The sequence below is a fragment of the Strix uralensis genome, chromosome 7 (assembly GCF_047716275.1).
Source record: "Strix uralensis isolate ZFMK-TIS-50842 chromosome 7, bStrUra1, whole genome shotgun sequence".
NCBI lineage: Eukaryota > Metazoa > Chordata > Aves > Strigiformes > Strigidae > Strix > Strix uralensis.
The window spans coordinates 36137737-36162226 of record NC_133978.1 but is presented as its reverse complement, the minus strand read 5'-3'; the positions used below and the strand labels follow the sequence as shown (position 1 = coordinate 36162226).

General features: G+C 43.2%; 2 protein-coding genes across 2 annotated transcripts; both read left to right on the top strand.

Moving 5' to 3' along the window:
• Window positions 1-3938: 3938 nt before the first annotated feature.
• On the top strand, window positions 3939-10046 carry PRDX3 (peroxiredoxin 3). Its single transcript, XM_074875400.1, has 7 exons — window positions 3939-4310; window positions 4381-4459; window positions 4611-4752; window positions 5516-5651; window positions 7422-7525; window positions 8561-8726; window positions 9234-10046. Exons 1-7 carry the CDS (start codon window positions 3954-3956, stop codon window positions 9285-9287), a joined length of 1038 nt encoding a protein of 345 aa, XP_074731501.1. The 5' UTR covers window positions 3939-3953; the 3' UTR covers window positions 9288-10046.
• Window positions 10047-10980: 934 nt separating this feature from the next.
• SFXN4 (sideroflexin 4) lies at window positions 10981-23793 on the top strand. Its single transcript, XM_074875399.1, has 14 exons — window positions 10981-11048; window positions 11146-11211; window positions 12920-12994; window positions 13937-13963; window positions 14066-14120; window positions 14898-14923; window positions 16358-16408; window positions 16490-16555; window positions 16679-16747; window positions 18033-18123; window positions 19732-19847; window positions 20831-20916; window positions 22023-22137; window positions 23299-23793. The coding sequence occupies exons 1-14, from the start codon at window positions 11010-11012 to the stop codon at window positions 23374-23376; spliced, it is 960 nt and encodes a 319-aa protein (XP_074731500.1). The 5' UTR covers window positions 10981-11009; the 3' UTR covers window positions 23377-23793.
• The last annotated feature ends 697 nt before the right edge of the window (window positions 23794-24490 follow it).

The following is a 24490-nucleotide window of genomic DNA, read 5'->3' as shown; positions in this document are numbered from 1 at the left end:
ATGCAGTAAAGCCTGCTCAAGATTAGCTCTAAGCTGGATTGTGTTTGGAATTGCTTCTGAAACTTATTTCTACAAACGGGCAAATTCTTTCGCCTCCTGCCGAGATTTGGTATCAGCAGGTGGGAGCACACAGGCCTATGAGAAAGCATTTGCAGGCAGCTGTAACCTTCTACAGAGCCCCTTTGCGTAAGGACAGAGGCTGCCATCTACCAACAGCCATGGGGTGATGCATCATGTTGTCTAAAACAAACTTTTTGCTTTGGTTTAGATAAAAATGTTTATGCCTATGCTGTTTCTTTCCATTTCCAAGCCTTTTTTTTTCAGTTATCTATTTCCTCAACGTAGAGGACAAATGATTGTTACAGCATTTGAACACATGGAATAAGATAACCTTCTAGAAGATGAGCAGATTTTATTTTTTAAACAAGCATCCTGTACTCTGCACAGAATCTGCCATTCAGTGACCCACAGCAGCAGATCTGATTTGGGATTTGCTTACCTCTTCCATCAAGTTTAGAGAGAATCAGCTACGTTTTCACTAATATTTTGTTGTCTTAATGATGATCTTTCAAAGAGCTCTTTAAAACCTCTCACAAAACAATGATGGTAACAACACACAAGCATTATCTAGCACTTTTTATCAACAGATCTCAAAGCTTTTCACCAGAAAGGAGTATTTAATTATTCCCAGATAGGAAAAAAGAGGCACAAGGTGAGAGCAGACAGATTAAGTAACCAAAAATAAAATTTACATCTCCCATTACCTGCTCAAGTGCCTTATTCACTGCTCTGCACCTTGTAATGACACAAACTTCTCCCTAAAGCCTGCTGAAATCCCTGGAGAGTCTTTCACCAACTTCAGATGTCTCTATTTGAATCAGGCTTAAAGACTCTAATCCTTCACATGCAAACATGCTTGTGTGCTGCTGAGCTCACGCTGCATCAGTATGAACCAGCACTTCCTCACCGCAGGATGAGATATGAGACTGGGGCCTGTCCAGCCAGGCAAAAGCCTGTGGGAGACAGCAAAGCAGTCAACCAACAAGATTTGGAAAAAGATGCACATATGGTATTGCTCGGTAGATTTATTTTAAACTTCAGATGGCAAGAAGAACTGGGTTTAGCAGCTGCTCTAGTCTGTGTCAGAGCCAGAGCTGAGGAAAAAGGAACAACTCTTTTGCCAGGTGCGCTTTGGCAGTGACAAGGTCCATCTTCAGATTGAAGGGATGCCCAGTAAAAAGCAAAATGGAAAATAAACCCCCTGTTAAATGGCAGCAGTTCAAGCTCTTACCCAGAAGTCTGAGAAGCTGAATTATGCTGCCTTCATAACAAAGCATGAGCAATATTTCCCCACCTGCAAGCCAAGTGTTTAAACAAATAGTTTTAAACAAATATAACTTTCCGGGGAGGGGGGAAGGACATCGTTTTAGAATACTTCAACTTAGAAGTTGTGAATAATCATCTGTGGGTGAGACAACCATCCTCAGGAAATCCTAGCAATAGCCCTTTCTTGCTGCCACAATACAGCTCCCACAGCTGAGGGAAAGGAACCGCGGTGGCCCAGCCGTCTCCGGGCGCACAATTTGCTGCCCAGCCGTGGGGGACTCGGCTGGGCAAGCACGTCTCTGCATTCGAGGGGATGCACCAGCCCAGCAGACATGAACGCAGACGTGCCGTTCTGCGCTGCTGTTCAGGGAATCGGCTCAGGTAATGGCTGATGTTTCTTTGCTATTCTTCGCCCACAGTCACTGCGCTGCAGGTGGCCCAAGCTCAGCCCCGCTGTTCACTGCTCCGCTGGCAGCCCCCAGCAGTGGCACAAAGACCTCCCAGAGCTCTACTGCAAACCCGTCCCTCGACAACCACTCCTTCCCTCTCCACCTCCAGGCCTGCAGGCTACAGCACGGCTCACCCACACCGTATCTGACATCTTTTCTAACATACAAATAGTTTACTCGCTTCCACTTCTAGGCTTTGAGGGGTTTTTAAGCAAGAATGCCCCTAAATTTTAAGCAACAGACATGCAAATAAGCTGAGTAGCTCAGCCATCCCCCTTCACTCAGCCAGTGACCTTCCCAGCAGAGTCCCCATACAGCTGGCACTTTCAAGCAGCCCTGGTTCAGCAAGAGTCGAAACTGAACTTCTCTCACACACACCTTCAGGTTTCCCTTAACAAAGCGCTAATGAGAAGCAAGGGGTACACAAGATTCCTTCACTCAGAACCTGCTAGTTCACTGACACCTATGCACACATGTTCAAATGCACGCTCGTTAGCTTGTTAGGGGGTGTTGAGCCTGAAGGGAACAGCTGCAAAAGCTAAAGCAAATCACAAGCAATGTCTATTTGAATTCAAGGAAATCAGTGGATGCAGGAAGCTGTTAGAATACTATATGGGTGGGCCCCATACTGGGGTATCTGTACCCTTTAGTGTCCACATTTTCTTCCCCTTCATCTCACCATGGTTATAGGAACAGTTCATCTCTTGGCCCCTTGTGCAGAACACCTCCATCTCCATCTGGGCACCTGCACCTTCATCACAAGCCCAGCCAGCCGCGCAGTATCTCTGTGCACGTATGAGTAGGTAACATTATTCTGGTTGCTGGGAACTACAGTTTTTGAGATTATCAGAGCCACATTTCCAGCTGTCATTGGCTATGCCTGGATTAATAAATTCAGGAGTTCCCCAGAGACTGAAACTGGTGATGATGTTCAATGCTCAGAAAGGTCTCGGCATGCTTTTGGACACCACCAACTAACACTGCCCCAAAGAGCTCCTGGGCATAGTAGAGAGTTAATACCAGCTAGTGACGAACACATCAGGCAGGTTGCACACAACCTCCCTCTTTTGAAGGCTCAGAGAGTTTAGTATTACAGAGGTGACCAGCCCGTGCCAGCCAGATCAGTATTCAGGAATAAATTTGCTAATTTGTTCAGAAATATAGATTCAGCATTCACTGAGCTCATCCCAGGGGCCTGGGATGCAGCTGACATTGCTCTGATTGCCTTTGACCCCAGATGCTGATGGCTGAGCTTATCCTGCCAGTGGAGCCAGACTTCTCTATAGTTCACAAGGTGGGATCTCCGCTTCGTAAAAGCCTGTGGATATTTATAAATATGAATATTAAAACAGAAATTACCAAAACCCAGAAGTGAAACTGGGTTCAACTCGATTTGACTACTTAGACGAAGAAAACAGAAAAAGAAGCTAAGAAAAGAAAAACGGACTTTTAGAAAGTGTTTGATTTTCAGTACTCTGGGTTGTGCACGCCACTTGTGCTGCTCCAAAAACACGTGGCCTAAAACAGGGCGGGCAGCTGGCACTTCTTGGTAAAGGTGATCTTTGTTGCTGCCACCATCAGGTATTCAACAAAAATAGCCTGAGAAAACCTTATTCTGCTCGACTGAAAAAGTAGCTCCTTTAGCTTGAATTGTGGGGCCCTTCAGCTTCAACAGCAGACCCTCTGCAGACCCCAGCTTCGGGGAAACAGAAAGACACGTTATCAGGTGTGGTCCCTTCCACAAGCTGTACGCCTTTCCTGCACTGCTTTCATCTGGCAGGAGACGGGAAGCTGCAGTAGGGTTTTATGACTCTCCTACCTCCCTCAGAGCTAATACCCAGCCTAACTGCTCTTCCGAGGGTGGACCGGTGTGGATCCCGGTGATGGTCCCTGCAGCCAACAGACCTGGGACAAACCTCCAGAGCAGACGGAGGCCACGGACCCACATTCAGCTTAAGGCAGCGCTGCCAATTAGCAGCAGTAAGTGCCTGGGTGGGAAATTAGGCAACGACTTCGGTTTGCATCAGCTCACAGCCGACAGGAGCTAAGCAGGCACACAGCGATCGCGCTGTAATTTTTTAATTATGATTAAACAACTATAATCTGGGCGAGTTCAATAAAGTCAGGGCCAATTGCATTATGAAAAGCTTGCATCTGCAAGGTCTCTGAGCACCAGCCATGCAGTTTGCTGCGTTTCGGTCTCTCATCAGCGAACACCAAAACCACGTCCCACAGTCATCCCCGCCAGCGGGAAACCCACAGCAAACACCGGCATCGCCCCCCCGCCTCGGCACGGCGGCTGGACCGGGACCGGACACCCGCAGCTCCCGCAGGCTCGGCCCAGGGAAAGCCGCTCTCCCCGCCCCGTCCCCCCTCACAACCCGCGGCCGGGAGGAAGGAGGCCGGGCGGGCCCGGCGGGGCGGGCGGTGCCGGGGGCCCGGAGCCGCCCCTCCCCGTCCCCTCAGGGCCCAGCTCCGCCCGCCGCCGCCGCGTTCAACATGGCCGCTGCGCTGGGAAGGCTCCTGCGGACCGCGGTGAGTGAGTAACCGTCCCCGGCCGCGCCGCGACCCCAGGCCGGCTCTGACCCTCCCTGTCCCCCCGCAGGTGCCCGCTGCTGCTGCCGCCGCCGGGAGGAGGCTGACGGCGCGGCCCCTGCCCTGCGCCCGCCGCCAGTTCAGCCTCGGTAAGTGCGGGGAGGTCCCGGGCCAGGCGCCGGGAAAGGCCCCGGCGGCCTGACGGCCCCGGCCGCCCTGCGGCTGCGCCCGGGAGGAGGACAAGGAGGAGAAGGCGGCCCGGCCTGGCCCATCCCGCAGCTCAGTTTTCTCCCCCCGCAGGCTCCTCGCGGTTTGCTCCAGCGGTTACACAACACGCCCCGTTTTTTAAAGGAACGGCCGTTGTTAACGGAGAGTTCAAGGAGCTGAGCCTGGATGATTTCAAGGGGAAATACCTGGTTCTCTTCTTTTACCCCCTGGACTTGTGAGTGCGGGTTTCTCTCCTTGCAGATAGGCCTCCCGCCTGGCTGAAGGTCATCAGAAGCGCTGCAGGTCCTTGCTGTCTGAAGTGGCTGGTTTTACCTTATTTGGGCTAATCTTGTAAGGCAGATGTGGCTGTTTCCAGAGCATGAGTGATAAGACTTGGGGGGCAGATGGCCATTGTGTTTTAAAGCAATGGACCTGGTGGCTGCAGAGCATCTTCTCACTGCTGGAATTGCTTCAGGAGGAAGATGTGGCCTTGCAAGTGTGGTTCCTCATACAGTCAGGTCCCAGGGTGAGGGCACTGCCTTGCAGGTTGGGGTCGTGTTGGAGACTCTCCCCATTTAAGCAGCAGGGCCAGCAGAACTGCAGCTAGAGTGCTCCAAAGCAAAAGGTGAATAGATGAGGTTGAACCTGTCCAGAAGACAGATCTCCAAGAGCAACCTGGTGTACATGGGCACGTGGGGGAGGATTTAACCTGCAGTCCTTTCTGCTCTAGTTTCCAAAAACGCTCTGTCAAAAGGGTGTCTCTGCAAAAATCTGTCTTAGAAGTAAGAATTGAAAACTGGTGTGCTAGCTAGGTGGCTATGGCAGCTGCTCTGAGACTGACTGAAGCTAAGCTTGAGCAGGAAACACGGTTAAAATTACCAGGCTAAAGAAAACTCTCTGCTGCATTAGTGCATAGAAACAGACATGAGCATCTTTTCTAAAAAATTCTCTTGACAAGATTAGAGAATCATTACAGCCTGTTCTCTCTTCCCACCCAGCACCTTTGTCTGCCCCACAGAAATTGTGGCTTTCAGCAACAAAGCAAATGAATTTCATGATGTGAACTGTGATGTGGTGGCAGTTTCTGTGGATTCTCATTTTTGTCATCTGGCCTGGATAAATACGCCACGAAAGGTATGAATTGGGCAGCTGTTTGGGTCCTTCTCTGTTGATTTGTTTTCTTTTCACAGGAGTTTCTGAGAAGGGTTGAATAAACAATTGTGCAAACACCAATTTGAATAATTGCTTAGTGTGTTATGTGTTTAACTTCTACATTTGATGATATAATTCAACCTCAATCTTTGTTTTTCTTGCTCTTTTCCTTAATAATTTGGGATTTTTTTAATCTTTGTTTTGCTCTCTTGATAATCTTGTGTGTTACATCATGTTACCTCCAAAGATGAATACTCAGTATACATGTCACTGTCCTAAGCTGCTTGTTAGAGCTGATGGTTTGTGTGCACCATCGCAGAAATTGAACACCAGCTGTTTAGTCATTATTGTTAACCGATACCTAACAGTGGTGGCTTCAGAATGGAAGCAGAAGAACCACCAGTTTATTATTAACTCTGGCTTGCTGAAATGGTTCCACTTTTGCAATACAAACATAGCTCCTCAGCTTTCTTCGGGGAAAGAAAGTGATAAAGATGGCCTTTTACTGGTGAGGAGCCTCTTTCAGATGTATATAAAAACACGTGCTTTTGATGACATAAAGCCTGTCACTAGTTTGGCTAGTTGTAGAGAATGAGAAGTGTCACAGGAAGGTGCGGAAGCGCCTGTGCCATCCATCAGTCATTCCCTGCGTGGTTGCGTGGCCAGCGGTCTGCAGTAGTGCTCGCAGACTGGGGGGCCTTCAGGTGTGTAGCTCTGCTGTTGGGACGTACAGGGGAGAGAGGAGAGTTTGCTGGATTTAATATGGCTTGACTGAGCCTACCAAGAGTATTTAATTTTCTGCCTGCTTTGTTCAAAGCTCTAAAATGTGACCGTGGACTGACTTCACCGCTTGACACGAAAGCTGTTCAGCGTGTGCCACTCGGGCACCACTCAGTGCTTGTGTAGCAAAATGCCCTGGAAAGGGTGGAAATAATTCCGTGGTGGCACAGGCAGGAAACTGTCACCTGGAGAAGTGAAGGCCTTGGTTTGTCTGAGAGCTGTGCTCAAAGCTCCGTGTATGAGAACTGTGTTGCAGGCACGCGTTTGCAGGATCAGGGTCTGAGCAACTGAGATTACACAATGATTCACTGATGATGCCAGGAATAGAAAAGCTAACAAACTCCAGGCTTGTTTCAAGGATAGAGAGCTTATCTCTCTTGCAGTTCCACTGTGTTGCAAAACTGAAAGAAATCTTGGTTGACTCTCCAAATAGTACTTAAATTTATTTGGGGGAGGAAAAAAATAATAAATGCAGTAAATGGAGAGAGCAGCAGACCTCTGACATACCTAGTATGGCTGTTAGGAGCCTTGCATTTCGTCTGTTCTAGTACGCAGGTTTGGTTTCCCTTCCCTCCCCACCATGTTCGTCTTGTTTAATTTTGAACACTTAAATATTCAGAAGAAATTTCTGTCTTCAAAGCTCCTGAATAGGATACAAGGGAAATATTTCTGAAAATTTATGACTGTTGTCGTAGGTAGCCTTCTACCACCAGAATAAATGATTCTAAAAGAATTGGTGCAAAAGAAGTTTTCATGTTCCCAAGAAACCAAATGTTCCCGACTACTTTAAAAAACCAAACGAAACCCAAGTAAACAACAACACCCCTTTCCCTGTGATTCCTTTCATGGAGCAAATGGCATGAATGTGTTTTGTTGTTAGTATACCTTTAAGAGCACTGAATCCAGTAACACAAAGAAGGATGATCGTAAAAAGTGTTTTGTAGCAAAATGTAATCTTACTCTGTTCTCTAGAGCGGCGGTTTGGGCAAAATGAATATTCCAGTTCTGTCGGACCTCACAAAACAGATCTCCCGTGATTATGGTGTGCTCCTAGAAGGACCTGGCATAGCACTAAGGTAACGCATGATTGCCGGTAACTCTGTTATGACACAGCCCAGTCTAAACCACCGTGAGCCATACTGTCCCCTCCTGAAGGGGAAACTGCACAAGGATCAAATGAGGACTGTAGGATGTTATTTTTTCTGCAGAACTTCTGCTGGATCCCACCCTAGGAAAAGGGCACATGGCCGTTATGGCCATTAAGTTGAGAATGGTTCCAGGCCTCTCTGAGAGCGTGCAGGAGAAAGCCAGCTACTCTGCTCCGAGTGAGTGGGAGAACTCCATGTCACTAAGGAAAACAAGAGTAGGATAGAAGAGCATTTTACAATTTTTTTACATTTTTTCACAATTAGGCTTGTCCTTTTTTCTTTTTTTTTTTTTTGTTTTCTTTCTTCTGAAGGGAGAAGAGACTGCCTTAACTTCTGTGTGAGAAGTTTCTGAAGCAGTTGTCCTAGAGGCCACTATAGTCAATCCTGTAATTATCTAGAATAAAAAAACCCAACATTTCCTTTTCCACCATGGGAATACTTATTAAAAGCAAATAGTGGTCCCTGAGAAACATTGGATTGGGTAGGAGTCTTCTGGAGACCTTCAGTTCCTGATCTCTTTGGATCAGGAACTTCTGTCATTTGTTGACAAATTAATTACTAAGACTGTGACTTTGGTTTTTCACAGATGTTTATATGCAACAGGATTTAATATAGTAGTTTAATGTATAAGCAGCTCTTCATACTTTCAGATTTTCCTATCAAAAAGTCATGGGAAGGATGCCAGCTATCAACTTTGACATATAGGTGGAATTAGAAGTTCTACCTTTGTTACACATCTGTCTCAATTTAATAGTCTTTATATATACTTTGTAATTTCACAGTACCATACCAGTGGAGTGGTTCTTGGCTTTTGATCACTAACAAGCAATGTATCAAACGCTGTATTGCTACTCCTGACTGCCTGCATCTAAGAATAACTACGTTGCTGAAATAGTTCATCCAGTTTCTTGTGTTTGGTCTTGGAACGTGATTTCCATTCCCTAAATTCTTGCTCAATTATAGAGGTCTCTTCATCATTGATCCAAATGGGATCATCAAGCATCTGAGTATCAATGATCTCCCCGTCGGTCGTAGCGTGGAAGAGACCCTCCGCTTGGTGAAAGCATTCCAGTACGTGGAAACGCACGGAGAGGTTTGCCCGGCAAACTGGACTCCAGACTCCCCTACAGTAAGCATCTGCTAAATACCACTTTTCTAAATATAGACACTGGCATACGTCTGCACGTCTGAAGGGCTGAGAACCACTTTAACGTGAGGGGCTTGACTGAATCTGTGCCTGTTGTCTAAATCTGAGGCTTTTACCAGTCAGACCAATTCAGTCTATTTGTATGATACTAAATGTGTGATTTCTGTAAAGAAAGCTGCTGGTTTTCTTTTAGAAGACACAAATTGGCTTTAAAACTCAAAATTTAACTTGCATTCTCCAACAGTTGTCTTCAGATTTTTTACTTAATGCTCTGCTTGATATTTAGCAGAAAAAATGTGTTATATGCTTAAAATTTGCAAGTAGGAGCTTGTACATTATTTCGGCTTTCATCTTTGAACCAAGTGCAGAAACAGAAATACCCTATTGTTTTTATAAAGTATGCATGGATTTTCTTGGATGAAGTGTCAAATCTGGATTTTTTTCATCTTTGTTATAGCATATAATAACAAAACTTCCTTTTCTTGACAGATCAAACCAAGCCCAGAAGCTTCTAAAGAATATTTTGAGAAAGTGCATACATAAACACTCAAAATACAGGACAAAACTCTTAGTTACCATACAATGAAGACATTAAGAAAGCAGCTGTGATCATAAAAAAAAAAAAGTTCTCATTTTCTGATGCTTAAAAAGAAATTAAATGTTGAAATATTTACTGACTCCCTTGTCGTCTTTAAAAAGAAGGGTAAAAACTAAGGCTTTTTTTCCTCACCTTTTGCAACCTGTTTCATTAATTTGTGACCACTAGTTGTCTTCCTGAATATAACAAGTACACAAAATACAGTTGTAGTCCCACCGGGTTTTTCCTCTTTCCTTAACTGTTTTGGACCAGAAAGTGTCCGCTGTTTTCTTCTCACATGAAACATTAAATTCTGTAAGAAGAGTTTGAAACATTGGGGACAATACAGAAAATAGAATTTTGATACATGGGTTGTTTTAATGAGTTTTGCAGAGGAAGAGATGAATGTAACAAGTAAAAAAAAAAAAAAATCCCAGGTTTTTGTCTATAAATGTACTGTAACTTGAATGTAAATATGTGCCATTTTAATCCTGCATATAGCCAAAGATGCAGTGCAGCTACACAGGAGCATTAACAAGCATGAAGAACTTCTATTCTGCTTGGGAAATGGTAAAAACTTGAAACCCAGTAGTGTACTTACTGGACCTTAATGACAAGTTTTCTGTCACTTAAAGCATTGCTTATTTGCTTGAGTTATGTGGTACTGCTTGAAAACAATGTAGCGTATCTCTAACTGTGATAATAAATCTTAACATTGACTAGCAGCAGGTGTGTTGCTTTGCTTTTCTTTCGCTTTTTCCCCAAAGATTCCTGTTTCTCTCTTTTTGAAGAAGTTGGATAAGTTGCATTGCCTTAGAAACTGTCTTCTGTACCTTGGTTCACAGCAAGTAGTTAATAGCTGCCATGGCTTTTGTGTGTGTGCCGTAGCGGGTGTGCTGCTGAAGGGCTGGATAAATCGATAGGATACTGAATGGGTTTGTGTTTTTCATCTTCTGCCCTTATGAGCAGGGGAGAGGACTTAAGATAAACAGAAGCACAAGGGAACCACCTTGGCAAAGTGGCTGTTGTGTCCTAAGTTAGCTTTATAACAGGTATCAACGCTGCAATGTAAGTGAAAGGATGAAAAACCAAGCCTGACTGTGGTGCTCAGTGATGCTCCAGGTTTCAGTGCTTGGACATCTCACTCCCACCGTTTTAGTTGAGTTTTGTATAAAACCACTAGTACCCGTGCAATTTTTCCAATAAACCTGATCTGGACCTACAAGATGTGAAGTTAAACCCCTGCGCAGCTCAGTAATACAAAATAACATGCCAGCGGCGTTGGGGGCAGCCATTTGTGCCCGTGAAACACACTGATCTTTTACCTGGCTGTCTCTTTCTCTTACCTTAATCACTTTAAGTCACAGTGGAGGACGCAGGGGCTTTCTCTGCCGTCCTGCGCCTTGGCTCTGCCTTCCCGGGTCGCGCAGGGGGAAACTGCTGGAAGGGGAAAAGGCGATCGGACCTTTCCTAACCGCGATCCGCTCCCCGCCCCACTCCCGGGCCTGCCCTGAGGGGGGTCCCGGGCTGCAGGCCGCGGCATCCCTCCCTCCTCCTCCTCAGTGCGGGAAGGCGGGAGGCCCGGCCCATCCCGGCGGGCGGGATCCCGGCGCGGCGGCAGCGTTCCCGGGCGGAGCGTGCAGCAGCCGGACCGTCCCCCGCCGCCGCCTTTCCGGGACCGCGGCTCCATGGACGCCAACCTGCGGTTCTGGCGGGCGGAGGGCCAGGTCAGGGGCTGCGGGGGGGGGACGGCACGGGGCAGCGCGGCTCGGGTGGGCTGCTGCGGAAATAACGCCTCGTCTCCCTGAAACGTGTCTCCGTCAGTCTTTTTTCCAGAGGTTTCTTCTCTGGGCGGACGTCTTGGATCCTCTGCTGCTCCTGAAATCCTCCGTGAGTACCGCGGGCCGCGCTTTCGTTCGAAGCGGTGGGTGACAGGGGGGACGGGTGTCTGGGGTCCCGGGGGGGGACACAGGCTCCCCCCGCTGCCCTTGGCGGCGGGACGTGGCCATACATGTATGCATTTCTTTATATAATTACATAAAGGGCATTTCTAGACACCGCCATTTCAGCAGCCCTGTTCACGCCGTGGCTGCTGTGCCAACAACAGCTGAATTAGCCCAGTTAAGACTCAGGAAACCCCCCAAGGCAGGAGCGATGAAGCGAGCAGCTGGGCAGGCTGTTCTTAAACACAGACTCGTGATGGGGAGCTGTCACAGTTTTGGAGAGGACAGGTTTGCTGAACAGCGTCGCAGGCACCCAAAATCTCTGCTGGCTAACCCACATACCCATCCTTGCAGTGCAGCTTAATCTGAAGGTCATGAAGCTCTTTGATTCCCCTCCAAGTGGCTATACTGAAATTAATCCTCCCCTAGGAGGGCGCACGCCTGATTTGTAGGCCCTTTTTATACCAGAGAATGATTATTACAACTTTAACATTAATTATTGAAAGCGTGACATGAAACACATTGTCGGTCATAAAAGCGTAGCTTCTAAATTTCAGGAACTGTCCAGACAGCAAAATCCTGGGGAAGATGTGCTTTGCTGTCAGTCCACTTCTGTATAATTTTATCAGGGGTGACAGCACATTGTATGAGAGTTGGCTGATTGGTCAGGATGTTAAAGGAATTTTTGTTTTTAGATTTTTTTTATTTTTTAAGGGAAAGCTCCATTAAAGCAAAAGAATACTATCAAAATGTGTGTACATGAGATATTTCCTTGTCACTTTCAGAATTAGTGTATTGTGTCTATCTATTCATCTATCTATATTTGTGTCTATATGGTATGAATACATATCTCCCTATATTTTTACATGTACAAATAATATAATTTAGTAAAATTACATTATAAACACCAACAAGAAAATTTTATAGTACATTTAAGGATTTGGAACTCTGGGATTAGTTTACACCTCCTTGAATGTAGTGTTGTAAATAGAGATGTGTCTGTTGAAGAAAAGTCAAATCATCTCATAAATTCTCCCAACAGGGGCAGCTTTTTTTGTGTAGACTGTGGGTAACTACATGAAGTTACAGTTTTATTCCCTTTAAGTGTAGCTGGTTTCCATCATTAAAAACTTAAGACAAGTTTAAAGGAAGAGTGTAAGTTGTAAAACTTGATCACACATTTGTGAACATGCAGGAACGTCTAGTAATGTTGTGACTCATTTCTGGTAATTTTAAAAGTCTGGTTTGGAATTTCATTTTAAAGTCATCTAGGTGCCTGTGGGGATATCGGGTAGTTGCTGTGGCAGTAAATCTTTGAGTTTGCCAGCACACGTGGATGACTAAGTGCAAGATTAACACTTGATTTCAGTGAGGTTTTTCATATGCTTAAAGTTCCAGTGCATTTGTGTAATGGATTGAGGGATTGATACTGAAAGGGATCAAGGGAGCCTGAATAATCTAAAAGTTTCTATGATGGTGAATTGATTGTGTGTCTAGGTGCATTCTTGCTTTCACTGCTCTGATGAGGGACAGGTGCATTATTAGCTTGACATTCTAGGTTTGTATGTAGAGTGTCTTATAATGGATATATTGCACTTCAGAATATTGAAATCTGAGGGTTTTTTTCTGTTTGTTTTGTTTTTTCTCAAATGTAGGATGAAATAAGAAGAACCAGGTTATTCATACAAAACAGTGGGAAGACCCTAAGTGAACCCATAAAGAATGATCAGGTATTTTGGAGTGCAGTTTATAGGAGATTGAGGTGTCCTGTTTCATGGCTGAAATAGTTGATATTAGTATAAGATCTATCAGACAAAATACTGAGATTCGGGTACAAGGGATAACACAAGAAAAACTCATTACTACAGAGATTTTTCTAATCAATGAATCTAGTAGGAATTTCTTTGTATTACTACTGACTTCAATGCCAAATTGCAGTATTATCATCCTGAAGAATGCTAGGTTGTGTATCCTATAGCTGAGTTTAAAAGATGCCCTCAGATCACTCTAGGAATCATTGCTCTAAACTTGTCTGCCCTCAGCAGGGGTGATATAGATAGGTGATAAATATGCAAAATGCTTAATGAGCTCATTTTGAATCTTAGATGTTGCATCACCATACAAAGGGCAGGTTGGTTTGGTTTCACATCTCATAAAATGACCAGTAGCAGTACTTGGGTGGGAAAGTTACTCACAGAATTACTGGAAAGTAGCGCTGAACCCTTGCTTTGTTAGGAGGAGTCTTTCTTTTGGCTCAGTGTGGGCTCAGCTCCTCCCATGTGGCATTTAGTACCTTGTGTGTCAAAGTCTGAAAGGAGAAATGAAAACTTCTGTGACTCCAGAAAAACTAAAGTCTTAAATAACTGTTCAGGCTTTTAGCCATATTTAAATTGTTGCTTTCTGTTTTAAAATACCGACTAGCTTAACTTTTTAAAATTAACTTTCTGTTCTGCCATAGTGTGTGTTTTGGTGCTGTTATACAGCATATGGGTTGTGAGTAACTTATGTTCCGCAAGGAGTATGTGGAGATAAATGTTATATATACATACATAGCACTCCATATAAAAATAAAAGTAAGTTACTGGAAAAAGAGGATATAAGAAATTTAGAAAGAAGATTTTACCCTGTCTGTTCTGAAACTTGATTACTAACCTAATTTTCAAATTGTTTAGACAAAACAAGCCTTCCTGCTAAGCCTGGTAAGTTTACAAAATATGTAGAAATCTCCTTCCCTCTTTCCTTCCCTCTTTCCTTCCCAGGTGGTCCAATTTGACTTTTTTTCATTTTTTTTTTCTTTTAAGTCCAGTGTACATCCTGATACAGGCAAGATAATTCCTGTTATGTTTAGACCTCCAGGTAAGTTCCCTTAAGAGAAGTTTTGTGTATGTGACTGAAGCATCAAAGGGGAATAGCTCTAAGTAAATAGCCACAGTGATGCTACAGTGATACTCTATGTAGAAAAGCAAGTAGACTTTTACTTTTGTTAGTTGCATTGTCATGTCTGTTGAAGATTTATTTATTCCTGCAGTCCTCCTGAGGAATTTTTCCCACAGTTCATTTGCTCAGCTAGATGGAAATAGTCTGACCAGTCTCTGTTTTTTGTCACTACAGAATCCCTCCACATGTAAAGCAGTGTACTATAAGCTAAGTTTTCACTGGATTGGATGTGGCTACTGTATGAATTTACTTGCTGTGGTGGCAGATAAAGCCTGCTTGGGGTGATGTTGGAGCCCAGACAGCACAGGCTGTTAATCAGATATAACCATACTTAGGCTATTTACTTATTATCTTGTATAACCACTCACAGCTGTGACAGCCTTTGTTGCCACCTATCTCTTTTTGAACTGAGTAAGGAGAAAAATTTCTCTTCAAAACTTTTATAGTTCCTGAGTAGCCATGTTGAGTGGAGTTCATAAGGGCTCTTTTTGAGTATAACCTGTGACTAGATATTCTGGCTTCCTGAATGAGGAATGAGAGACAAAGGTTAGAATTGAAGTCCGTGGTGATGGTGGATTTTTGTGGGCAGTGTTTTACTTAGAGCTGAAACTAGAGGGGGGACGTAAGGGTAATTTTCTGCTCAAAATCTAGACTCAGCAGTTATTTTTACTGAAATTAAGTTTTCTTTCTTTTTAGCCTTCTTGCCCATATGTCTTCCACTGGTGAGTAATCATGAAAGATGCTAGTGTACCACAGGGCTTACATTTTTCCAACAAAGCCAGGGGTTGGAAGGAAGGAATAGAAGGTTTTAGGCTTCTTAGTTGTATTTTCAGCACAAGTTTCTTAAAAGACATCTATTTTATGGGAACTGCTGAGTAATCTAGAAATTGAGCCCTTAAGGAATCTCATTGGGAGTTCAAACCTGTTAGCTCCCTGCCTTCAGCAGTATTCAGGGAGATTGTTCAGGCATGAAGGTCAGCTTTCTGATGAGAGGTGAAATTTTCTGGGTGTTGAGAGCAAGGCCTGGTTTTGGTCCGTTCAATTTCAAAATACTGGAACTGCAGTAGGAAGGAGTCAGACCTTCTGTTCTGTGTTTCAGACCCAGAATATGAATTTTTTCTTACGTAGATTGTGCATTTGCAAGTAAGAAGTGGTGTGGTTAAGAAATTACAAAATATATGAAAATAAATTATTATAGTGCTCAAAAATTGTACCATTTTGCTTCATAAAATTTGTAGCTGCAGTTATACGCATGCTTATTTATTTAGATGTGTTTGCCTTTGGTTTTGGCATGAGTATACGTACTGACATATTCCATACAGAGATTACAGCATGAACTTACAGGCCACTACTAGAAAGTGTAACAGCCATCAAGACTTTCATTAAGAACAGTAATAGAATTAACATAAATATTTCTTTTTGATATTTACAGCTTAGTGCTCTTTCATGGGTGTGGTTAGATTCAGCGCTGGCATTAAAAATAAAGGTAGTTGATCCACTAGTATTAAATGAATTACTGATCCTCCTCTGAGGCTTTGGGCATTCCATGCCTTCCCTGATTCAATATTTGCCTTCCCTTGATTGACTCTGTAGTTTGAGAGTACTCTACACCTAGTAGGCCAGACCTCAAGAAAGGCTGTGGTTTATCATGAATTATGGTGTGGTTTATTATTATTATTATTACGTTGTTATTCACTGTCAGAATTGGGAAGTAAATCCTAGAATCTTTGATCTTAGATCAGGTAGATCTAGTATTTATATCCCCACTAGCCAAAACAATCTGATCTTTTCTCATTCACTATTTTAATTAAGTTTTTAGTATCTTAGTGATTTTATTTGCATCTATTTAGTCTTTACAGGTACACAGGCATTTTTTATTTTGGATAAGAAAGGATCTTGCCCAAATATTCTTGCACACCGTGTTTTGGTCACTGTGTCTATGTTTTATACTGGATAGAGAAAGTGAGTATGTGACATCTGTGGCAAGAAGGTGTGTTAGCCTAGAATCAAGGCAAATGGCTTTGGGTGCTGACTGGAGCCTTTGACACCACTGCAAATAGTAACACAGCAGTTCTCTTCGTGCTCTAGTGCACCATTGCTTACCAAACACTTCTAGACTCGTCAAACCTAATTTTCTTGTGGGGTTTTCCTCTTAGGTTATTGTTTCATCTCTTCAGCGCCAGGCAAAGAAAAATTTTTTTTGTCAGGTAATTCCCTCTTTCTACATTTACAAGTCTTCTAGTCTCAATCCCAAATTCATTTTTGTTTATAATCTCTTGTTTCTGCAGTTTGTGTTTCACATGTATACCACAGGATTTGCCCTGTTAAATGGAAATGGTACCACAAAGGCTGAAGTATGTGTCAATTTTTATTTTTGAAATCATCTTAATTGTACAAGAGCATTTTGAACATGATTTACAAGTGTTTCACAAATGTATTTATGTACCTACGTACTGTGTTTCTTCTGTCCTTCTTAGGAGTACTCGGTTCAACAAAAGCAGATCTTCTATGGCTTGGGAGCCATTTCCTATGCAGCATGTATTGGTGTATGTATTTGCTCAATGATTGCTTTCCTAATAAGCTCTCCTGAGAAGGAGTAGGCACTGAGATACTCACACTGCCAGATATCCTTCAGGATTGTGCTCTGATGCTCTACTCTGATGTTTTGTCCCAAAACTGTTCAGAATAAGAACTTTCTTGATCATCTGTCAGCCAATACCTTGCTTGGCTTCCTCTGATGCTTCTTCTTCTGTCCTTTTATTATTCTGCAAGCTTAGAAAATGGGTAGTGAGAGGAAGTAGCCAGGGTTTACAAATGCAGAGTAACCCAGTGGGTTGCTGTAGTTGATTTTTTGATGTGGTGCTGTGGAAGAGATTTGTCTCGGTCTAAACAAGTGATGAAATCTGCAGGCATCTGCACCGGAGAGAGTTAGCTCAGATCCCAGCAGCAGCATAGCCATGAAAGTGCTGCACTGAATGTAGGTAATTAGCCTTCCAGGAGGGGGACGTAGCCGAGGGCTCCTAGCTAGCTCTGTGCTGAAATAGGAATTTATAGTTTCTGGAGTTTGCTACATCAGAATGAGCTCTGGTATCCTCATGACACTCATTGCAAGTATAGATGCCCCTCTAATGCATTTCCTCACTCTCCACACTGAACAGTGATTTTTTTTTATAAGCCTTCTGGCATCAAATTAAGTCTGTTCTTGCTTTTGTTAGATGGACTTTCACCTCTGTCCACTAGGCAAAACAGTTGGGCCAGCAGCACTTAGGACTTTACAGAGGTCTGAGGAGGCAGCTATGCCTGCGGGTGCATGTGGGAGTTCTTCTCCTTTGTCTGCCAGGGGAGGCTCTGAGCACTAACTGGTGTCCTGGCTATTTATTCCTAAACAAAATTCCTGCAAGTGTATTATGGGAATATAGAATTGGGCTGAAACTGCAGAGAATCAGGAACAAATACACAAGTAAACCAGGTTTCCTGTTTGGGGGAGAGTATGTGACACAAGGCAATTGGACAGATGTCCAAGGAATATTAGTCAGAGGTAATTGTTTCCCTTTTTCTGTCTTTGTATTCGTACTGCTATTGTCCTATACATAATAATGTTTAATGCTTTTTTTATCATAATATTTTGTATTCTTACCTAAGAGAGTGATTACGAATACCTTCAGTAACTAGAGAACATATGTATTTTGTTGGAATGTTAAACCAAGGCATTTATTTTTATAGATGGTAACTATGTATCAAGTCACAGATTTATTCTCCTAACCAGTTACACATACTGAAATGCTGCACATTTTTTTAATAGAAGATGCCTGTTTCCTCCCAATGCCTTAGGCTCTTCCTGTTGTCTTCATGAATCGTTACATGTTGAAGAGTTCGTTAACGCAACTAGTCGTCCAAAAACTTCTACCTGCTCCTCTTCTTGGTGAGTATAAAGAAACTGTGCACCATGCAGCTGGTCTGAGGGTTTTTTGCTGCCCCCCTCCGACTACAGAATTTCCTTGCCCTTGCACAGATGTGGTCTGACTGTTTCGAGCTGCCTTCGCTGGCTGCCTTTGAGTACTGTCCTTTCCGTGTGAGAGTTAACACTCACTGGTCAGTGTAGCTGACCTCTGATTCTTGCTGGTTTTTAGTTTTAGAGCTGCAGAGCACTCTCCTGACCTTTGTATGCATGATGGGGGACTATTTTTGCAAAGATACCCAGGGATGCAGTCGGCATTTTTCTTTGGCTTGCACGTTATACCTGAAACCCTCAGGAGTGCCAGGAGAGCAGTAGCACTGGAACTGACGTGACCTCGTGTGGCACATACATGACACCAGAGTGCGACATAGCTCTAGGTGTGCACTGGCGTAGTTCCTTATTCAGGCTGGGGCTGCTGCCAGTGTAGAAACTGCTGACAGTGAGTTGTTACAACAGAGTATTATTAACCTTGCAAGGCTACTGAAACAGCTCTACTGACATGGGGAAGTTGTACCAGGACAAATTTAACTATTTGGTGTCATTAACTGTTTTTCTAATGCCATTAAAGAAATTTTTTACCTTTCCTAGGGGGAAACTGGTAAAATTAAACCACGTCATCTCCTCTGTTCCAAGTTATGTGGGAAGGCTACCCAGATCTTTCTGATGATCTCCATTAGAGCTTTCTGGCTTGTTTTCCTTGGAGCAGGTGTTAAAATGTGCTTCCATTTTCTTAAATGTAGAGAGAAACCTGAGAGTAATTGACTAATATTAGTCCAGCATTTGAAAAATGTCATTTATTACACTGATATCTTTATTAAACAGCCCTGCCAAAAACTAATACAAAGAGAAATCTGCTATTTCAAGCAAGGTCAGTTTGCCAGACTATTCCCTGTTACGCCTAGACCTTGGTCTAGAAAAGAGAAAGGAGAAGACCAGCTAGATTACTAACTCCCACTTGATATGGCCTTTATAAGTGCCTGTGGTTTAGGCTTCTGTTCTCAGTGACTGACCGTGGGATGGGTGTTCTCCTGTACCTTGTGAAGCTGGGTCTGGAGGAGACTGAGACATTCTCATCTAGGACCCAACTGAAGTGCTGCCACTTGTGACAGACATGCAGCTGGGCAGAGAAGTGCCATAATGGAACATATTAGAGCCAGTGCTCCCCTGGCACCCTCCCTTTCAAATCAGGGGTGCAGCCTTTACTTAAAGTCTGTTCCCTTCAGGGTCTTTTCTTCTGTGCTGGATTTTGCACTGACCACTACAAAACCTACCAACACCACAAATCCCTCCCCTTTCTCTTCAGAACAAAGTACTTGTAGTTTGAGCTGGATGGCAGTGATTGAAAGCTCTGAGTCCATAATGATAAAGCAACTTTTAGGTCTGGGGCCTTAAAATCTTGCTCAAGCTTCTGAAACAAAGATTAAGATCCCAAGTAGATTTTTATGGGGCAGTCTCTTAAGCTGCCAGGTTATTCAGTTGTGAATTGTTGAACTGGAAATGTAAAATGCACGTAATTATGAATGTTACTATTGAGATAGTCCTTTTAAAGCAAAATCCTCTTTAACTCTGCAGGCTTGATGAGTGCATTTACTGTGGTGGTGGTGAGAAGCCCAGAATTTGAGAATGGAATTGAAGTGATGGACAGGAATGGCATGGTTGTAGGAGTGTCACAGAAGGCTGGTGAGAAGGTAGGTGAGCGGGTGGAGGCCTCTCTCGACTTGCCTTTCATTCCCTGCTAAGTGTAGAAAGCGATGCTGAGAGTAGAGTTGGATATATTGAAATGAGGAATCCCAGATCAGGTGCTGAATCTTTGGGTAGGCTTGGACTAGGTCTCTGGAACCAGGTTCCACAACCCTTGTGTCTTCAAGGGTTGGCGGCCTCCCCAAACCAATATACTGAGTTGAGCCGCAGAGACACCAGCATAGGCATTTCTGCTTTCCCTGGTCACCTCAGAAGGAGACAAGACCCTTGGACCTTCTTCTGATGGGGCACCTCAGAGAAAATAGCCCTGTGTTGTACCTATCACATGCACCTTCTACAGTGGGAATATTATTTAAAGCCTGTGCCTCCCACAGGGCGATGCCCTGATCCACAGTGTGCGAATGCATTTTATCCTTGGGCTCCAGTCGCTGACCAAACTGACTCTGTGTTTGCTCCTTGCCTTGCTCATCAACATCCACTGTAGAGCCTGGCACAGGAACTAGAGCAAGGAGTCATATTTTATGTGACCCTCCCTTTCTATGCTGCTGTCCAGAGGGCAAGAAACAGCTAGATGAGCATAAAGATTTGTGGACTGCTGGAGAGAGAACTTCAAATTTGACACAGGGTACCTAGGATGCCCAGAAGTTATAATCATTTGAAAAAAGTTCAGCACAACTTAAAAAAAACAAGTCTCAGCAAAATGATTACCATGGTAGGAAAACTCAATATGGCATCAGTAGTATCATGGCCCTTTTGAGGAATTTCTTACTCACAAGTGGAATATTTGTCACTCATAGGAGTTTAGTTCCCATTTAAGAAAGAATTCCTCAGTTGTTTTTATCCCTCATTTACTATTGCTTGAAAAGTCTAATACTTTTGAGTATTAGACAAAAAATTGCTCACAGCAGCATGCAGTATTTGAAGCTGCACAGAGCACTGCTTTAACATTTATTTTTCTCTCTCCCTGGAGGCCGTTAAAGAAACAGCATTGTCGAGAGCAGTCTTGTTTGGGACAACATTCTTCGTGCCAACTGTGCTTATGCACTTTGTGGAGAGGTAGGAGGTACTGCAAAAGGGCTGGGGGTGCCTCGTCAGTATGTATTCTGGTTTTTCATCTGGCTGTTACCACTTGTCAATTTTCTTCTTGGGTTTGTGGTATTACTTGCCTTGATAGAAGTGATTATCTGGGAAATTTCTGTTCAGCTACTGTGATTCAATTAGATAAGTAAATGAATCTGGTTTATGTCCACATCCATGCTTTGAGGATTTGCAGGACATTGTGTAAAAATCTGAGGATTTCCTCTCTTCTCCCATGCAGGAAACATGTTTTTGCTCTCCTGACAGGCTGTTTTCCAGCACCTGGGCTCCCTAACTTGATTTGAGTCCCCGTGTCTGGTGTCAAGGTTGTTCACAGCACTTAGCTTAGATTTGTTACTGCTGAAGAGACAATATGGTACTTGAATTTGCAGCTAAACCTGGATCCCAAATTCCAAATAGCTTTCCATGTATTTTAAAACATTTTATTGCTTTTTCAACATTTAGAAACGCTGTATCATAAGAAGAATTCATTGTATGCTTTATCAGAGAACTCTTAGCCTGCCCTGAGCCTTTGGTAGGGATCATCTATGTCACGTAAACAATACAGACAATTTGGTATTGCCTAAATCAATTCCCTATCCTGCTCTGTTAGCTTAAGGGACTTCTGTTACCAGAACACATTAATGCAGATGTAAGATAAAATTTTAAAAATATATCGAGTTCTAAGTTTTCCACAAGGCAAAGTAGGACTGCCAGGAGGAAGTAAATCTGAAAGGAAGGAGGGTAATGCAAGAAAAATCTTAGTCAAAGGACCAAACACTTTAAAGCACTATGCCCCTTCTCTTGTCATTTTGATCTTGCTGCTTATTTTCTTAATCCTGTATTGATAATCTGGGCCTGGAAAATGCTGCAGCTAAATACAAAACAAAGGGAAAGAACAGGAAGTTAGGAGTACGAACGTAGGAAATAAAGTAAGGAAACATCTTTAAGATTCATAAGCCTAGGTTATTACTAATTTCAGTGCAATTTCAACCACTAAAATAGTAGCTAATGCTCTTTGCCTCACTGTCAGATTGTTTTTCGAGCCCAAACTGACGTACTTACTTTTTCAATGTCTTGGACAGAGCAAAATTTTGGAGAACTCCACATTCTTTGGCTTCAATGAGAATGCTTGCGATTACGTCAGTTTTAGTAGGGATGCTGCCAGTTTCACTTAGTATGTTCCCGCAGTGTGGGGAGGTAAGTCCTTTCATAGGAACTGATTTAGGATTATTGCTATATTAAATAGTCACTCTGTTAACTATGGCCAACAGTCTTAAGGCCACATCGAAAAAAAATCAATAGGATTAATGTGGTTGTGCATCTAAAATGAGGCAGTGGAGAGGCTGCTTGTGAAGGCCCATGTACTAGGTAAAGGCTTACAGGACGTGCTAGGGCTAAACTGCCTTGTGTGTTATTTATATTTACACTTTCTAAGGCAGATTTAGCAGATTTTTACAACAGTCTGAAGCAAGCAAGGTCAGGAGAACTATCTTAAAAGATTAAAACCAAGGCTCCCCCAGCACTGTTTTCAGTCCTGCCAAAGATAGAAAGGGTATAGATGAGAATTTTTTTTCATGCAAAGTCAGCATGAGCTCATGGGAGGGGTAAACCAACTCACAGGCAACATCTCTTCACCCTGTCTTACTGACCTGTGAAGTATGATCTGTTCCCTGGCAGAGTACGCCTTCCTGGCAGGCCTGAAATGGGGGCTGCAGCCCTTGTACCTTGGGCTTTGGAGAGAGGAGCCTGGGGTTCCTTTCTGAATTTATTTCTTCACCCTTATCAGCAATCTGTGAATATTCTCGGAAAATCACAGACTGGGCTCTTGCAATTTTGAGTGATGATTTGCCTAAACTTTCTGGCATTGTAATTTTTTTAGATTTCTTATTCTCTTATGGCAGCAAGGGTAAACTGAACATAAATGAGGGGACTTGTGAGAAATTATGTACTGAGAGTTGGGCTGGTTGGTTCCCTTTGAGCTTCCCAATTGCTCAGCCCACAGCAGTCACCCAAATATATTTATGGTTGGACTTAATGATCTTAAAGGTCTTCTCCAACCAAAATGATGCTATAGTGAATGAAGGTAACATCATTAATGCTCTGTTTAGATCTCGGGAGTACCTCTAATTTTAAATAAAACATATTTCTTCCCTTATGTGTGTGCATGTAGAGAATGTCAGAGAAGCAAAAAAAAAAAAATCCCTCAAATACCCAAATAAACAAAGAACCCCAAATCCCACAGAGTCTTGCTTCTGAATAAAGTATTTCAGTTTGTGCAAAGTTCAGTGCAGTAAAGATGACTTAATGTATACTTACAAGGATATGGTGGTGTTGATTCCCTTTTACTATACATTGCAGATAAAGCGAGCAGACCTTGAACCAGAACTTCTGTCATCTACAGAGGAAACGGAGTTATTCTACAATAGGGGAATTTAGAGATTGGCTTTAATATATCAGTGTGGGCTCTGACTGAAGTAAATCCTGAATGCATCAACAAATTCAACTGGCACATGTGACTGAATCGTGACTTTGTGGTGGTGTACATACCAGATTTGGTGTACAAGTGTGTGGTCTATAAAGAGGCAGAATTTGCAAAATGATTTTGCAAGCCCCAGCCCACAGGCAGGTATGTTCACATAACTCAATGCTGTAAATGATATTTGTACCACAAAGCACTGTAACACAGCATCTGTCACAAACTGTGTTCTGTATGCTTCCTCGTGCGATTGATTTCTTAATTTAAAAACTGTTGACTACAAAAGTTTGTTCTGCTGCTGCTTTCCAGGAACACAGCTGGTAAAGGCATTAACATCAGTAGTCCTTCAGGTAAAGTCAAGCTGTTTCTTCTCAGAATACTGACTTTGTGTGTTTCATTGTCTCATTTCAAGGATGAGACAGGAGTGAGATAGCCATTAAAGTGATATTAGACAAAGCAACCCTGATGGCAATATAATACTGATTAAATTTAGTTGTTTAAGAAATGTTCAGGAACTGGGTGTCAAGCTTAGCTACAAAGTGACGCCTGACTTTCTCGACACACTTGAAGGAGGTGTGAAGCCTGATGCTCCTTGAGCTTTAAAACTTTTTTTACACTGAAGCCACAGGGAAATCCTGTGGCTTTCTGACCTTGTGGTGGCAATAAGGAATCCCCACTTTTGCAGGTTGACAGTGTTTATCCAAAAAAAAGCTGTCTTTTGTGGCATAAGGGTTAGCCTGTTGATCGGTGCAGTGATGAACTTTGCTGATCATACAAAATTGTTCAGGGTACCAGGGCTGTCTGTGAAGAGCTGCAGGAAGAGCTTGCAATACCAGATGTAAAAACAGGTTTAAAAAAAAAAAAAAGATAACTGAAAAGTAATGAGCTTGGCAGAGGGTATAATCCAGCTCCACATGTGGGCTGTGAGCTGACTGCTAACACGAGGAGTGGGAGTAGGGGTAGTAGCAGATGGCTCAACATGTAGTTGAACTTGGGCATTACAGGTACTAAAAGCTGACATGAATTTAAGAGGAGAATGGGCATTTCCATCAAAGGGAATCCATTGAAGGATAC